Genomic DNA, 18,229 nt, shown 5'->3' with positions numbered 1-18,229 from the left:
AAAACAGAACTGAGCAACGGACGCTGCGCGCGGCCTTTATAGGCAGGATGACGTCGACGTCGATACGGCGGCTGTCGAGGGACATCGACTCGGAGGACGTCGACGCGCAGCGCCCTCTAGAGAGAGAAAAAAAATTTCCGAGGCCAGCAGAGCTGGAAGGAGATATCTAAGATGAGGAATACGTCGGAGGAACATTCCAGTCGAAAGAACGTTACAAGGTAAGAAGTAACTTGTTCTTCTTTCTTATCCTGGTTGACTTTGAGGCTGTTTCTGTTCATCCATTCGTATAGTTCTTTGAGACAGTCTATGAGCGTTGTGTTCTCTTGTACATCTTCGATTTTGTAGATAATATGGGTGTCATCTGCATAGTTGTAGCAGGTGAGGCCATGCCTTTTGATGAGGTTCATTAGTGGAGTCATGTAGATGTTGACGAGGAGTTTGGATAGGGAGGATCCTTGTGGTACTCCACAGTTGGTGTCCCCTGGTGCAGATTTGAATGATTTTCTCCATACTGTTTCTGTTGTTTCAGATAGGAAAGATTTGATGCAGAGCAGTGGTGTATCAATGATCCCTATTTGCTTCAGTCTCTTGATGAGGATGTTGTGGCTGTGTTGAACGCTGTGGAGAAGACGAGTAGTATCAATGCTGAGTTTGTGCTGGAATCTGCCTTGGTCTTTAGGTCATCGCAGATAGAGAGAAGTGCTGTCTCTGCCCCTCTCATGGGTCTTAAGCCGACTTATGCCTGATCCAATAGTTGGTGATTTTCTACGTGTTCCAGTGTTTGTTCGTAGACGTAGGTCTCTAGCAGATTTGCTGGATAGGGAATGTTTGATGTCGGTCTGTAATTAGAGAGGTCTTTCATATCGCTTGTTGTATCGCCCGTTGTATCCTTGAGGAATGGTTTCATGTATGCAGTTCTTTAAGGACGCAATTTAATTTGTTGTGTGCCCTATATAAATCATGCCCTTCACTCATTATAATTACAGGTGAAGTGTGATCTGGCTTGCTCTGCATTATTCATAGCTTTAAAGTTATTATTTTCTTTTTTTTTTTTACTGAATTATGAGAATTACATCCTGGTGCAGCGTTTAACGTAAATTAGGATACGATCTGCTAATATTATCAGATGACTTTACACAAAATGTAAAACTTTTGTTTTGTTGGAAGGAATTCGTTAGTAAGACTTTTATTAGTGACCAGGAACCAATCACTAAAAGTCTTAATTGTAATGCCCATCTGATATGTGGTGACTTTATCAGACATGTGATGTTCTTATTAAGCTTTTAAACTGTCTTACCAGACACATGAAGGCATTTTTGGGGCGTTTCAAACAGCAGAGGATGGCAGCACCTGCATGTTTGGTTTTATACCTTACATTTGTGAGAAACCAGAAGGTGTCTCACCCACTAGATATGTCATCCAGGTGGCCAGAACATGGCTATCGCTTTTGGATCCAGTTCTTGGGGGACCAATGAGGGAGAATTACCTGGGTGATGTGTCTTCGGGGGAGTGGGACACCAGATGGCGAGACGTGGTATCCCTCTCTTCCCTGTAACACCTTTATCCCATCTTATCCGATTCAATATTTAAAAACTCAACCCCCCCCCTTTTCATGCACAAACACTCTTACACGGACAGCCCGCTCTGGGAGAAAACAGACATACACTCGAGCTGTGTACCTGACATGTCCCAATACTATGGTCTGGCAATTATCGACAATCACTCAAACCTAACTTCCATTACACTTTACCACACAGATAAAAGGTGGAGCACGAGAGCACACTCTGAGAGAGGCAAAGCAAACAAAGGTGCAGCAGTTTTGACTTGGCAGCTGAGCGAGAGGAGAAAGACGGCAAGGCACGAGGGGTTCGTGAGAAGGGCAACTCCCTTGTCCTTTTTGGCAGGAAGCCGTTACTTTCATGAAACCTTCAAAGCAGAAAGCGTAAGACCAGGAAACCAGGCTGACGAATCCTGTATTGTGTGTTGGAGATATCAAGGGCACTCTTGCGTAGCTGACCAAGAAGGGGGAGGAGTTGCAGATGCCTTGGTATTGTCTTTGGCTCCAAGAGCAAAGAAATGACAGAACAACACAGCCGGTGAGTTGGGGAAACCAAGGCCAGACCGGTCTGTGTTGAAGCCAAGGTTGCAAGCGGCAACATTGTAAAACGAACTCACATCGTTAAACGAGTGTGATGAAAGATGCAAGTAAAGCTAAATTGCTGGTGGATGTGCTCAATCGAACGTCTCTGTATGGTATCCCGAATGGGGAAACAAAAGTAAAGATTGACAAAGGATAAAATTGTGTAAAGGAATCGATGTGGTCCTGCGACGGTTCAAGCAAAACCCATCACACATTCGAACGTCTTCGATTCAGGTGTAAAAAGGGATCTGCGCCCGGAAGAGGAGGATCTGTGGTCTGAACCCGATGAGGGAGACGATTATGTCCATTATGTAAAAAGGGACCCGAGCCCGGAAGAGGGGGATCCGTGGTCCGAGCCCAGGTGAGGGAGACCAGATTGTGAACATTGTGTGAAAGGGGATCTGAGCCCGGACGAGGGGGATCCATGGTCCGAGCCCTGATGAGTGAGTGTGATGTGGAAGCAGTAGCGGCCGCCCTGGATCACGGGAGAAAGAAGGGGGTTGGGGAAGAGATCAGCCGGGTGCCAATGCTGGCCTTTAAGGGAAAGGAAAACAGGAAAAAGACTACAGATCCCAGAATGCCCCACGGAATACCACATCAGGGAGGGGGCCCACCGATGGGAAAAGAAAGGAAACTAAGGAAAGGGAAAACCGGGGTTCCTTATCATAACAGACCCACCAGAACAGACACGAAGTACAGGGTTAACCCACAGCGGACGGAGCAGGGAGGAGGTGGGGAATCAGGGTCAGGTGTGATAAAACCGTTGCTGGGAACACCCGAGGCTGATTACGGGGGAGGAGCGGGGCAAGGGTTAAAAGCAACTCCAAGAGACTCAGACAGGGTCTTCTCTTGCAGGAACAGCGTGTGGCGATGGGCGCCGCACCCGCTTGGAGTGAGACCAGCGCAGAGTACGAGTGGGCTTACTAGGAAGAAGCAGAAAATCCACAGATTGACGCCGTACCTGGTCCGAGGATCAAGACAGCATTCCAGAGAAGAAAAGCGGCAACCGGCGGAAAAGTATTACGAGGTGTGAATTGTGGACAATTGCTATTTTATTTTATTTCGTTGTCCCGGCAGGCGAGCAGGTTGAGGGGTGAAAGCCTATACGCGCCGGGGAAATATAAGAGACTATTTGGGACTTATAAAAGCATAAACCGCTGAATTGCAAGTAAAGCAAGTCGCAGCACCAAGGCCTGCGAGGTGAAAGGAACCGTCATCAGTTTTTGTGAATTCAATGACCTGTGAAGTGTTAGTTGTGAACATAAACAACTTTGAAAGAAAAATCTTGTTTGTCTCCAGCTGACTACTTAACAGTGAGACCAAATTTTGAATTGTGAACATTGTGTAGAAAAGTGGTCTGAGCCCTGACGAGGGGGACCCCTGGTCCGAACCCGAAGGAGGAAGACCAGTCTTGAACTTGTGAATGTAAAACCCTGAAAAAGGAAAGGAACTTTTGTGTTTTGTCTGCTACATCAGGCCCTCTGCAATAAGAGACTGTCATTGTGAGAGAGAATTTGGCGGAAGGTCCTGATGCATGTGTGTTGAACTGTTTCCTCATGGCCAAGAAGCTAGAGTGTGTGTGAAGCCAGCACGTGCCGCTTTGCCCATGCTGAAATCATGGGGAAGGGAAGCCAACTGCTCAGCTACCGTGACATATCATTTCTTGAACACTTTTTTCTTTTGCATACATTGTTATCCCACACTATTCTGTATTTAGAAGTAAGGGTTGGCAATAGGTTTATTAGTATAGACCTTTTTATCATGACAGACTCCACTAGGACTGCGTTATTATTATTTGATGGTCGTAGCTTGCTCCCATCCTTAGATTTAGGTTTAGATAGGAATTCTACCAACCTATTGTAGTTAAATACATACTCTTGAACTGTGATCACTTATGTCTGTCTTCACTGTGTGATGCCATGCCTTCCTTACACATATAAGGACTGTAGAGAAGCCCCTCAACGCTCACACCAGAAAAAATGCAACCCATTAGGGAAAAACGCCCTGCACACTTCTTCCACAAAAATAAAAATGCGCCAGCAAGCACTCAGCTGCCACTGAATATTCTGGCAAACTCAGCACAAGCAACACTTTATGAACACACACCTCGTCATCAGTGACGTAAGTCACATATGGTACAAATCTGAATGGCTGGTTAGTGAGACCCTATACATAGGCTACCTGCTCCATAGGGGATGCCAGGCCATTGGTTCCAGCCCCGTCTGTCCATCTTCTTCCACGTGGGTTCCTCATTGCGCGTTATCCGGCATAAAGCTACAATTAATTGGACATTATGCGAAGAAAAAAATACATGCTTTATCTCTAACCTGATGTGCACCTCGTGCTACAGGCAAGGGCTAATGAATACTTTGAGGTCATTGCATCTAACAGACAACAGCTCGATTCCAGACAGGTAAGCTCCCCACCCTTGTTTTAGATTTGTTGTTTTGCCCCTCCCGGCACCTTGCAGAACAAATCACGTGACCTATGGTGAAAAGTGGTCCCTGCTTTCTGATCTTTTCTGATCAAATGGGTTTTATGATCAGTGGTCTGGGATTGACTGGTACCTTGGAATGCTGGGGGTCTTGGGACGGGGGCTTCTGGATGCTATTACTTAGAGCTGGGACAGGGAAGGTCGAAGGCTCGTGCCCTCCTTCTCGTGGGATCGCTTCTCGCAGAGGGCTCTCAACCCCCTTGTAACCTTGCAGGGCACATTTCTTCGGGGTTACGAATACTGGCAAAATGAGACAATGAAGGGTCTATGAATCTCTGCAGCTCTGGCCTTTCTCACCGGTGACCAAGCTACAACCTATTCCTGCATGCATACACTTACTTCCATGTGTCTGGCTCAGGCCTCCGTCCCTGTCTTCAGTGCAAGGATAGGCCCTGATTCCAATATGGCTGCTACTATCTGAGATGGCGTTCAGTTCCTACACCACAGCAAAAACATACATCACGCTCTCGCACTATAGCCCCTGTCAATGTCCCCCTTCCCTCTGTATGCTCCCCGAGTCCCTACTGAACATTGCCAGGCCTTTACCTCATCCAAAAATGCTGGAGGGCCTGGGACAATCGGCCCCGCTCCCCAATATGACTATTCAGGCATATCATGACATTATTGTTGCATTGGATGCTGTTCTTGACATAGTACAACCACAACCTGTTGGCTTTGACAATGCATGTATTACCTAAGCTGGTACCAACTTCTCTGGTGATGGTTCATCAGATAAATAAAACAAAAACATGTAATACTGTAAAAACTGAAAACCATTTGGAAATGCATTACATTTTACCCATGAAATCATTTTGCTTGTCTTGCAGTTAGTAGATGCCATTATTGAATCTGGGAAAAATCTATCCAAGGAGGAACGTAAGACTGATCGTTGTCCCCTTCTGTACCAGTGGCATAAGAAACAATATGTTGGAGCAGCTCATGGCCTAGCAGGAATCTACTACATGTTAATGCAGGTATGAATTGAAAGATCAGGCTTTTTTAAAGCCATTAATCGGTTTAATATGCAGTGTACAGCAAAGAGCAGAATGTTAAGGTGCAAACGACCAGTCAGACAAAAATCTTCACTTGCCACCATTCGTAAACAAATGTCATGCCATGTCTGGCACACACAAATATGCACAGGCCTCCAACACATTGTACACGTGATAGTATGTGCATGGATTGTTAATCAAACATTTTGTGAAACAAAAGAATTAAGTACAATTTTTGTGAGCTGGAAAAAAAATAAAATTGTTGCAATTGAAGAAGTAGAGAATGTGCTAAATCCTTTACTACACGGTTAACACCTTGTGTCAGTGGACACACACAAAATTACCCATTGTCTCAAAAGTTTTAGCTGTCTGGCACACCTATTTCAAACCAATCTCGCAAAACAACTGTGGTCGTTTAGATGCTGTGCATGTCATAACGTGCTTCTGATTGGTCCATTGAATATTTCCCTTGTCCACTGAGTATTTGCATCTACTTTCCTCTGCGTAGAATGCCCATGATGCTGTATTCTGCATGACAGGTGTCCTAGTGTAGTGTGTATGTGGCTATCAGGATTTTGCATAGTGTATGATACATATTGGTGTTCTACCTACTGTTGGCTGCCACATCCTTGTTTCAGTGATGACAAGTGTGGAAACCTGATGTGACCACAACAGGAGCAGCGCTGCGTGACTTCAAGGGAAGAGCAGAAAACTAGCTGCAGCCGACTAACCAGTACCACCTTGTTGGCGCAGACTCTCTCCCTGACACAAAAGTCCCAAGGGGACCCCAAGCCACGAGAAGGGGCTCCCAAGCAAAATGAGGGGGCCCAAGTCACATAGCCTCATTCGCATCAATGTTTCTTCTGTCCAGGAGGCAGGTTACTGACACACGTGAGGACAGCATGCTGCTTAGAGCTACACTATGTGCCAGCTTCTGGCTGTTGCTGGGCAATACAAGACACAGGGGCCTGCACTAGAGGTCAGACCAGGTGCTGACAACTTGATACAAGGCAAAAAAATAACCAATTGCAAAATATAACCAGGAGGCAAACAGGCTGGGATGCTCCCTGTTCAACATAGAGGAAGTGGAGATCAAGAGAAACGCATTTTGCAGAGCGTGCTCAAGGGCAAATTATTACCATTTGAGATCCATAAGGCACAGCTGCTCCGGCCTCAGGACCTAACCTTGGTCACCAAATGAAAGAAATCCCCAACGACTTTGAGTGTAAAGAGGGGGCCAACAAGGAGTTGCACAAGATATTCATCCGGGTAGGTGCAAACCTAACAAAGGCAGGGGCAGAAACCATACAACACATGAAACCTTCCCACTTCTAGGAAGAGCGTAGATGCTCGGCGACCCCAAGCAGGGAGGCTTAGCAGCAGAAAGCCAGACTTGGGAGTGCTAGCCGTTGGAAAGCAGCAGGCCCTGTGACATCTGGGCCAGAGAGGAAGCACTGGAGAGTGCAACTACAAAGTACTGCAGGTAGGAGGCCCTGAAGAGTAGTAAGCTTGGAGAAGCATGGGAAAGTTTAGAGGAATTGGATGTGTATAGAGAGAGTACCTAGAGGAGAAGGGTGCTAGCTTGGTGAGGAAGACAAGGGATACCACTTGGGTAGTAGGCGTGGGGTTAGCTGTGAAGAAGCCCAAGAGAAGGAAAAAGATTTCTTGGGAGCAGATTATGAAGGGTACCATATTGGTGCAGGAAAAAAGGTGTACCATCTGGGAAAAGAAAGTGATCACAACTGATAGAGAGTTGTAGAGTGACTACAAAGGGAAACCAGAGAAAGCGATGGATAGGAATCAGATCATCAGGCAGGGATACCAGTCAGAGGGAGAGGGTTAGTGGTATAAGAAGACAGTGAAGAAACACTGAGAGAGAAAGGAAAACGAGGACCAGGCAAGTGAGACTTGTTATTTGAGGAGGGAGGAGGAAGTAAATCATCTTGAGAGGGGTTAACCTCATATCCCCAATGTCATAGGTAAAAGGCAGGTAGTTGTGGCAAGCTGGGTGGAGGCTTGGCAGGCCTGGCATAGGCACACAAAAAACCCATAGCAGATACCTTATTTTTAATTCCTTCCTAGTGTTTCTAGTAACTTCCTGTTTACCACTTCATGTTGCCAAACAGGAAGTGCATGACAGTTCATGAGCTCTCTAGTGTTCGGGTGTGGCTGCCTATACAAGCCACACCCAAGATTCTTCCAGTGCTTCGTGTTGCATGCTATGAGCTACATCAGCAACATTTGCTGTGCTCTGGATCAGCCAGCTTCTGCTTACCTGCTCCGGATCATCCTGCTTCTGCTTACCTGCTCCGGATCATCCTACTTCTGCTTACCTGCTCCGGATCCTCCTGCTTCTGCTTACCTGCTCCGGATCATTCTGCTTCTGCTTACCTCTTCCGGATGGACCTCTGTGCTTTTTCCACGCCGCTCCTTTCTTTCTAAGGTCAAGAGGGGACTTTAACACCGGCACCTGTAAGTACAAAGAAGTGCGCACTTCAGTAATGCTGCGCATACTCACCGAATCTTCACGCAACGCTGGAATCGAGGTCTGTAATCCGAGTGCTCAAAGTAAGCCCTGCAAAAGAAAGAAGAGACATTATTCATTGCTCGCTCCAATAACGCAGAGAATTATTTCACTGCACTCTCTTTAATAACGCAATGCTTACTTACCAAAGCCTCCGTGGATACTTACCAGACCACCAAGTCTCCAGTAGCGCTGAATCCAGACTCGAGGCGCTAATACCACATAATCCACTCCAGCAAGTGAAAGGAGAGACATTACCAGGCGCGCCCGAATCTAAGACGCTGCGCATACCTACCAGCAAACAAAGACAATTCGGACAATTCTGGACATTCAACATCCTCCGCACAATGTTCACTTGTGGAAAGGGCTTTCTAGCCAGTGAAGAAACTGGCGCCTTGAACACTCGGCCTCGCTGTGAAGGCATATAACAGCGGGAGGCATCAGAACTCAGCCAACAGACATTGGCATCATTCATATGAGTGTATCGCACCCCTGCGGATGCAGGATGGAGTGCACACCCTACTAAAAATTAAGGTAAGCCCTTAGGGGACATCACAGCACACAGTAAAGAGAAGGGAAGGGCCCAGGGCAATCAGGGGAATTTCGGTCTGAGTGTACATCTTGTATTTGACAGGTGTCCCTCCAGGTGAAACAGGGGAAGTGAGAACTCGGGGTCAAGGGAGGCTCATCCATCGCTCCTGCAGAGACACAGGTGAGTGTGACAGAACACAAAGCCATCCTCAATTCCTTTGCCTGAGCGATGGAAACCTCCGGGGTAGACCAGCTTTCCCTATTGTTAGGCGAACTACGGGCCGAGGTGCATGCAGCCCGCTCCGAGACAAATGCCTTAAGGCGCGAACTGGTAGTCAACAGGGACAAAACAGACGACTTGGCAAAACAGCTCTTACAGACCCAATCTGGTCTAGCACCCCTACCAAGTAGAGTCCCTCAGGGGCAGCCTACCGTGGCACCTGTAGTCACACCCGTTCAGGTATTGCTTCCAGGAAACATCCCTTTAGCACCCCCGGAACGCTTCTCTGGGGATCCCAAGAAATTTGGAGCGTTCATGAATCAAAGCCGCCTACACTTCATATGCAAACCAGACACTTTTCAAAATGACCAAGCTAAAGTAGCATTCGCCCTCTCCTATTTAGGAGGGCACGCGGCAGACTGGTAGTGCTTAGGGACGACCCTTTACTGAGAAATTACCCAAAGGACAATAGAAAGAGGCACACAGACCAGAATAGGGAGGATCCAGAGGACCACAGTGGGCTAAGGGAGAGTGCAGTAATAAGAGGAAGTTTGAGACTTTATGCTGTGTGTCAAGCAGGGAGAAATAGGAAGAGGACAGGGAAGAAAGGCTGTCCTGGTAAGTGGCATAGGCAGAGCCCCACTTATCCATCAAACCCCACTAGGACCAGCAATACCTCCCGACAAGCACAGGAATAGATTTAGAAGACACAGGACTGGCAGATCTACCAAACATTGTTCTGCCCAAGAGCCATGGAACTGATGGCTATTCATATGGAAAGGACAGAGATGGGGAAGAATGCCACCCTGTGCATGTATTCAAGAGGAAAAGAGAAGACAGTCTCCCTGAAAGAGCTAATATAAGACACTTTTGTTTTGGACAGTGCAGCCCCTTTTATTAACGTTTGGATTATTGGTTACCACGGAGTGGAGATTTGTTTGATTAATAGAATGCAGAACATCGTCGTGATTAAATCCTTTGGCGGAAAGAATGTACTTATGAAGTACTATTTATCCCTTTCCTCTGAACTACCTTCTCATCCTGACCATCTTAATATTTAGTTTGACTACCGTAATTCTGAAATGTACAGGATTTGAGTTGAGATCATGATTTGTTTAAGAATGTTTGGAAATAAAACACTTGTATCTTTAGTTGTCAGTCCCAATTTCTGGTGGCACATGTGATGAGGTAGCGAGTCCACAGTTCACACGCGTAGTCTTCAATTAAGTCCTTCTTCAAATGCATTATCCAGGAGGTTTTCCTGCCTTTTTCCACACAAACATTGCCTCCTCCCTCATATGCTGGGCCTGTTTTGTCCCCCCCGCCCCGGGCTCTCGTTTTCATCAGCACTAGTGGTTCGTTCCCTACTATTTATTCAGGGGACCTGCCTCCTCTCATATCGATAGCTCTGACAGCCCAGATGCTTTTGCTTCCACCATCCATGCACCATCTGGTGGATCGGTCTCCGGACTCCCCCTCTACTAAAGAAAGGCACTACCTGATCACTCTGATAGATGACGAGGCAGAGGATGAGGATGTTTCCAATGTCCATGAAGAAATTCCCTGAGCAAGCTCTAGGTGTCATGGAGTTCCTGGTGTCTGATCCAGCTCAGGTGGAGTTGGTGTCCTTTTGGCTTTGCTGTCAGGACAAGATATGTCAAGGGTTCGGCTCTTGCCCAATGTCATTGGAAAAGCTCTGGAAGTCCCTAGAGAATATTGCTCCTGCTTCTAAGAAACTGCTAGCCAAATTCTGGCTGGATGAAAATGTTGGCAGCCCATAATCATGGAAAAAGTACAGCATCAACCTTTTTAGAAAATCTTACTCCTTGAGGAATGAAAGACAAAGGTCTGAATGCCCAGTGCAATGAAGTGTCTGGAAATTATGCTTTGCATCAACGGCACTTAAACACAGATGCTATACTGGTGGCAGGCAACTTTTGCGTGCTGCAGAACATCAGAGAGTTTTCTGGTGAAATCGAAGGTGATAAAAGTGGTACTTTTCTGTCCGGGATTGAGTCCAGGACAACTGATATGTTGGAATCTGCAACAATGTATGGCTTCAACTGCAAGATATGGCCCGGATTCAGCAGTATGATGTAAATTATTGAGGCCCAAAAAAAGGCCAGAGGCCTCTCTTTCGATGGGCTCAAATTGTTCCATTCCTCTATAAATGAGGAACTAAATGGAAAGAAGGCAAAGAGGCTGCAATTCTGTCACTATGTGCTATTTTTTCAAAACCCATACAACAGCCTTCCTCATCGTCTCATTATTCGGACAACTATTCAGATAAAGCAAGTTCATATTCAGCTTTCACAGGCTTCCAAGCTCAGTTCCAAGCCAGGAGAAATAAGAACGACTCATCAGCTTCCTCAAGCCTGTGAAGGAAAAAGCAGAAGACAAAGAATGGGTTATTTTCCCTTCTCCGCCTCTGGATCAGGAATAAAGAACAATTCAGATGCTCTAGCCCAGGGAGCACTCGACCCAGGTTAAAGGTCGGTGTCATTGTTCTCAGAGGCATAGAAGACCATCTCCAGTGATCAATTGATTATCTTAGTTATGACTCAAGGATTCAGACTACGCCTTACACCTTTCCCTTCTCTTCCACCCATCTGCAATAGTTTTCACTGAACCTCAGGGAGGCAGTTGATCGGCTTTTTCACTTGGAATCAGGGGAGGAAGTTCATTAGTAACATATATTGTAAAGACTTTACTCTCTTTGCACCAACCCAAAGAAAGAAAAAGTGCGCCTATGGACCATCTTCAACCATTTGGAGTTCAATTGATTTCTCCCGAGGAGGAAGTTCAAGATCGTGCCACTTGCTCAGAGCCTGGCATCATTACAGGAGTAAGACTAGATATGTGCATAGGCCAACTGGACACATACATGGGCACTCCTATTTGGCCTCCACACAGATAATTCCTGCCACCACAACTGGATACTTCCAATTCAAGGATCTTCCTTTTGGCTTCTCCTTGGAACACAGTGGAGCGCTTATTGGAGTTTCTTCTTAATTAGGCGACGGGGACTGGAACATTTACACTAGTCTAAAAAGGCAGCATAGTGCCGTACATTCTTGTATGCCACCCTTTTGCACTGTAAATGAAGTAAACGGTGCCTGCCATGCGTTCATGGTAGTCAGCATTTACAATGGATTCTTATGGCATCCATCTGCTTTTAGGTGGTGTAAAACGCAGGTGGACGCCATCAGAATCCACAGCATTTGTACCGGCATGAAAGTCCATTCGAGCTCAAATGCTGAAATTTTTGTATGGCGCAGAGGAACAGGGCAGTGGATTTGTAAGTTACGAACTGCCACGCCTGTCCTCCATACAAATGAATGAAAATAAGCTGTGATGGGAATCTAGTGGATAAAAGCCTTACACAAGGCTTTTACGCATTAGATTCCCATTACAGGCCTATGTAGGACTGGGGCATACAAATGTCTCGGACGGCAACGAAAAAGTGGCCCACAGTGCAAATGGCTATTCACTCCTTTTGTGACAGTGTTTGAATAGTACCCAAGGGGAAGTTTTTTGATAAATGTGATGTAAATTGTGCAAATTAAAGAATATTTATTCAGCTGCAATGTTCGAAACTACTAGCCGCATAGTGAAGTAACTCATCAAACTGGCCTACATTGGCAAAAAAACTGTCCCACTTTGACCAGAAAAACTAGCCCACACTAGCATTTTCTGTTTTTGGTTCGGGCATTGCCCTACTGTCCTATAGAACAGTACGAGCCTGGCTCCAGTGTGTTCATGAAAGGTATGGGAGCAGTACATTCCTATCTCCATCAACAAGATATCCACACTTGTTTGGACTACTGGCTCATTACTCTGCTTCCAACTGCCTATGCAACACATTAGAGGTGGTGTCCTTCCTGGGCTGAACCGCCAACCTACAACAAATCAACCTTTATTCTTAGTTAGATAATTTAGGACATTGGCCTGTGCTGCAACACTCCTCAGTTAGGTCTGTTCTTCCCTAGTCAAGCTCCATACTCTCCAAGCCTCACAGGTGCTTAGATGTTGGACAAATCCAAGGTTTCAGGCTCCACTTAGGAGCAGTTGCTATGCCTGATGTAGTCTTGGTTCCAGTGGTTCTCTTCTCAGGCCTATTCATGAGAAGACTTCATCTTCACTTGGCATCAAAATTAGCGCAGGACTGACAGCCTCAGTTGACGTTAATATCAGCTATGCAGCTTGTCAAGATTGACCTTTTCTTGTGGTGGCAGGAAGACAGTCTATTGGAGGGGGCACCATTTCAAAAGGAAGAGCCCACATTGATTTTAAACATTTTTTTAAAATTATTTTCTTAGAATATTAACCATCACACTTTTGTGTCAAGGAAAAAAAAGAACAAACAACAAAAGACAATGAACATTACAATGGGTGTTCTCCCCTCCGCCCCGGTCAATAGAATGTCGTGACCTTCTCCATAAGACTTTCACCAGATGTAAGGTCTGCATCCATCTCTCTTTTGGATTGTAGTCGGGCTACTGTCCACTGAAGCGCAGTCTATTCTATTTCAGTTTATGTTATGTGGTATGCCAGAGTTTTCTTCACTCTCAGGAAATGTCTTTTGCCAATCCTTTCTCCCATTCTGGCCTTTACCAGTAGAAATCTTGGCCACAACCTTCAAATATGCTTCCCAAGTTCAATGTCCTTCAACAAGAACAGGACCCCTAGCCTCCTTTGTGCCCCCTCCCCCACCCAGTGCCCATTGTTTATGCCCCTATCCCTCCTAAACCTCAACTCCTTCCCCCAGACCGAAGTGCTGCTCCTCTCCATTGCTCCCTGTGACGCCTGCCTACCGCTTTGTGCTAGTATAGGTGAGAGCCCCACCTCTGTCCGTGCTTCCAGCCTCTCCTTCAAACATTTTCTGTGTTCACTGCTCTGCGTGCCTAGGGTGGCCTCAGATCCTGCGTGGATGCTAACTCATTCAAAACAAAAGAGGTGATGGCTGGAAGGTTTAGAATGAATCTTAACCTCTGGCATTGCTCTGGGCAACCCTCCAGACCATCGTTCTTCACCTGCCAAGCCATTACAGAAGGGGAAAAACCATAGGCAAATCAGGCTTGGCCCCACCCCCAAAGGGGTAGTCCAGCCCGAACTGCTAGGTCACATCCCTTCTGCATGAGACCACAAGCATCCCCAGACATGTTTCAGCCTTGTTGGGCGTCATCAGTGAGGAGTAGCTTGGGTCTCTAGGCCCAGCAGGCACGGGACCCACGCTGGGCATACCCGTCCCACTCGGGGTGACACTTGCAAAACAAGAGGTGATGGCTGGAAGGTTTAGAATGAATCTTAACCTCTGGCATTGCTCTGGGCAACCCTCCAGACCATCGTTCTTCACCTGCCAAGCCATTACAGAAGGGGAAAAACCATAGGCAAATCAGGCTTGGCCCCACTCCCAAAGGTCACATCCCTTCTGCATGAGACCACAAGCAAACGGTGGTGTGGAAGGTTGCCCAGAGCAATTGCCAGTGGATTAGATTCATTCGAAACATTCCACCCATCACTTTTGTGGTCAGTTTGTTTCTCCTTGTGAGAGAGGGTATGCCCATACGTGGGTCCCTTGCTCGCTGCGCCACAGGGAACCAGGCTGCACCTCACTGAGGAGGTCCAACAAGGCCAAAACATGTCTGGGGTTGCTTGGTTTTCTGTGCAGAGGGGACCTGGCCTAGCAGTTCGGGCTGGGCTGCTACCTTCGGTGGCGGCAACTGCTGACTGATTTGCCCATGGCTGGTCCCCTTTTGCAATGGCGCAGACGGGCTAAAAAACGGTGGTGTGGAAGGTTGCCCAGAGCAATTGCCAGTGGTTTAGATTCATTCGAAACCTTCCACCCATCACTTTTGTGATCAGTTTGTTTCTCCTTGTGAGAGAGGGTATGCCCAGACGTGGGTCCCTTGCTCGCTGCGCCACAGGGAACCAGGCTGCAACTCACTGAGGAGGTCCAACAAGGTCGAAACATGTCTGGGGTTGCTTGGTTTTCTGTGCAGAGGGGACCTGACCTAGCAGTTCGGGCTGGGCTGCTACCTTCGGTGGCGGCAGCTGCTGACTGATTTGCACATGGCTGGTCCCCTTTAGCAATGGCGCAGACGGGCTAAAAAACGGTGGTGTGGAAGGCTGCCCAGAGCAATTGCCAGTGGTTTCGATTCATTCAAAACCTTCCACCCATCACTTTTGTGGTCAGTTTGCTAACTCATTCAGTAACTGACCCCAGTTCATCTCCAATGCATTTTCATCTTCCGGGTCTCTGACTTGGTTTAAATATTCTGCTTCTGCCAGCCCACATCAATGTATATCCTTCAACCACAGCCGCATGGACGGGCCAGCCCCTTCTTCCATTCCATCGCTATCCTTCTCTTGGCTAGCATGAAGCGGAATCTAGCAATTTTGTTTTGATTTTTATGCTTATTTGCCCCCGATAGAAGTCCCCATAAGCACACTTCATAAGAGCCTTTGTTATTTTCCCCACACCAGGCCATTTACTTTGTATACCACTTCCTCCTAGTATTTCGCCACCACTGGGCAGCTCCAGACCATGTGCCAGAAGCTGGCATGTTCCTCCTTGCATCGTGGGCAAGTGTGTGGTCTAGTGTGGTTGATTGCGTGTATTTTTTCCGGTGTTAAGTATATCCTACGTAAGTAATAGAACTGCGTGAGCTGAAACCTCGCGTTCCTGGATACCTTTTTGACCTGTTCCCACATCCGTGCCAACTTCCCTTCCGGGATAGATGCCCCCACGTCCCTTTCCTACTTCTCCTTGACTGTTAGTTCCCCGTCTCCCCTGACTGACTGTAGTGTGTATATTCGTGATACTCTGCCCCTGCCTTCACTTAGTCCCAGTAGTGTCTGCATCACTGCATGCTCTTCCGGCTCCTCAGGGATGCCGGCCCGGATTGCTGCTATCCGTCTGACCAATTTGACGTAGGCAAGGAAGTGGCCTTTCGATATTTGGTACGTTTGTCTCCATTCCTCAGACGTCTGCAGTTTGCCATCCCTAAATAGGTCGCCTATTGTAGTACACTGTTTGTCTATCAATACCCTAAGGCCCACGTTGCTCAACACCGTTCTGATAGTGGTGTCAAACCCGATTGGGAGATCTTTACAGTATAATTGAATACTTTGCTCATCAAGAGCCTTGACCACACCGCCCTCACCGCCTTGAAGACCACTGTGTCCTCTTCCCCCCTATGGGGGCACAGAGTAATTCCAAGCTGTAAGGGATTTCAATCAGGCACACACCCAGGTCTCGCCTAGCATGTAGTGCGCAATGAAACCCTTATTTATTTTTGTGTAGAAGTTCAATATTCTGAATGATCTACCACTCATATCACACCCGTCTCAAAATACCCCTAGGTAACACTGAACCAGGAATCAAGCTAGTTTGTAAAGGTAAAGATGTATCTATTTATTTAATATTCAAATCACACATAAGTTTAATATATAGATATAAGGCGTAGCAATCACCAAGGGGTAACAATACAATTCAAAAATAAGCAAAGCAATTGAATTCACTTATACTAATACAGAATAGAAAAACAGGAAAAAGAACAGTTTTGATTTGTGAGCAGATAACGTTTAGGTTAAGATTCCCCCTGTAAAGTTCTGTTTAAATATAAATGAGCAATTCTACAGAAATGTGAGTAATCAGCAGGTATTCAGGAATGAAAGACAAGGTCTAGAGTTCAGATACAATCTTCCCTCCCCAAACAAGAGAGAAAACCATTTTTGGAAAATGACACTTTTAAACTGACAGGCGAAAAATGCTTTGTAAAGTAATGCACAAGGGTGCAAAAATGCTTAAATGGATAGAAATTCTGAGGAAAGCAACACTAAACAAGTCCTAAAGCACATGAGCTATAATGTAAACAACAATGCACACTTTAGATCAGGATGGAATTGAAAAAGCACTTTGAAATGGGGAAAAGACACGTGTAAACTTTTGAACTTTGCAAATTTGCGGCAAACTTTTACTATGTGATAATGGAGAAAAACGGGTCAAATACACTGTTCCGCAATGCGATCTTTAGTTGTGGATGTAGCTAAGGGTATCAGTGAGAGTTGCAATTCCATTTCTATCTTTAAAATTGAAGAAGTTATGGAGGTTTTAGTGAGAGGCATTTTTGCAAAATAGGTGCGAAAATGAAAACAGAAATTTGATTTTAAAAATGACAGATAGGTTTTCTTATACTATATTAAGGACTATGAAAAAGAGAATGCCACACAGGAATCAGTTATTCACGGCCGCTCATAACTCTTTATGTGTGATACTCTAGTTTCCGTTCTGTTTGGGAATTACTTGAATTAATCCAAATCACTAAGGAGTTATGGTTTTGTAACATAGATGAGAAAATCAGCGCTAGAAGGATTCTAACAATACTAGGGTTCTGAATTTAAAGATGGGATGGGTTGCAATTGGGATTATACAATGCAGATATACAACGGGTCACTGTTCTTCCTGTTAATACTTACAGTCCTTTGTAATTAAATTGAACTGTCAGCTCTGGTCATTGGGTCGGATCAGGTCTACCGGCAGCAGGGCACTTCTGGAGTGATTGGATCAGTAGCGCGTTTCTGGTCAATTTTGGACTGCACCTCAGACTGGATTTGGATGGGCCCTTTTGGTTACTGACACGGCAGATTACAGGATGCAAGTTTCAGCGGGCAAACCTTAATGATAGCAAGCCAAGCTGAATCAGAATTATTCTTTTAGGTTTTGGAGGTTTGCAACTGGGTGAAGCTAGCAAGAGATCAGTGATGCTAAAGTCTAGATTCTACAAAGAAATCTGGCTCTTCCAAGAATTCTGGAGTCAGCTGCAAGATGAAGAGTTCTGGACCAAGGTGCTGCGCGGGAATCTGGATGTGTTTCTGTAAGCAGTATGTCCTATGTGTTGTGAAGTTCCTATATTTATACTGTCAAATGCCATGCCCCAGTGTATGATGTGGGCAAAATTTCAAAACACACCCCCACGGCTGTGAGTGGCTGCAGGCACATGCTTTGTCCTGGTTGGCATTCTGAACAGGGCTGTCATCTTTATGATGCGATTTAGGAACTCCCACATTGATTTTGACCACAATTTGGCTTTCCCATGAATACACAATTTTACAATTATGCCCTCTACTAAAATCAGCCACATGCATTATATTTCTTATGGTTTATCCTGGCATCCAATTTCCATCTCGTGAGAGCTGTCTTTCTCATTCTACGGGATTTCATCAATTTTAATCATCACAGTTTGGATTAATAGTTTCTAATTCGGTACATCTCTGGGCGCTTATGAGTGGATCATGTAAATACAATCCTAGGCTTGCAACATTA

At 46.0% G+C, this 18,229-nt stretch overlaps 1 protein-coding gene across 3 annotated transcripts in view; it reads left to right on the top strand.

Annotated features, from left to right (window-relative positions):
* Positions 1-18,229, top strand: part of LANCL2 (LanC like glutathione S-transferase 2) — a 541,821-nt gene that overhangs the window by 188,036 nt on the left and 335,556 nt on the right. For all 3 annotated transcript variants that reach the window (XM_069648293.1, XM_069648295.1, XM_069648292.1), the window contains exon 5: positions 5,462-5,608. In XM_069648293.1, the coding sequence (XP_069504394.1) occupies positions 5,462-5,608 (147 nt within the window). The remainder of the gene's footprint in view (positions 1-5,461; positions 5,609-18,229) is intronic.

Source organism: Ambystoma mexicanum, chromosome 2q (assembly GCF_040938575.1).
Source record: "Ambystoma mexicanum isolate Mex_15411 chromosome 2q, UKY_AmexF1_1, whole genome shotgun sequence".
NCBI lineage: Eukaryota > Metazoa > Chordata > Amphibia > Caudata > Ambystomatidae > Ambystoma > Ambystoma mexicanum.
This window is presented reverse-complemented; position numbering and strand designations above follow the sequence as displayed.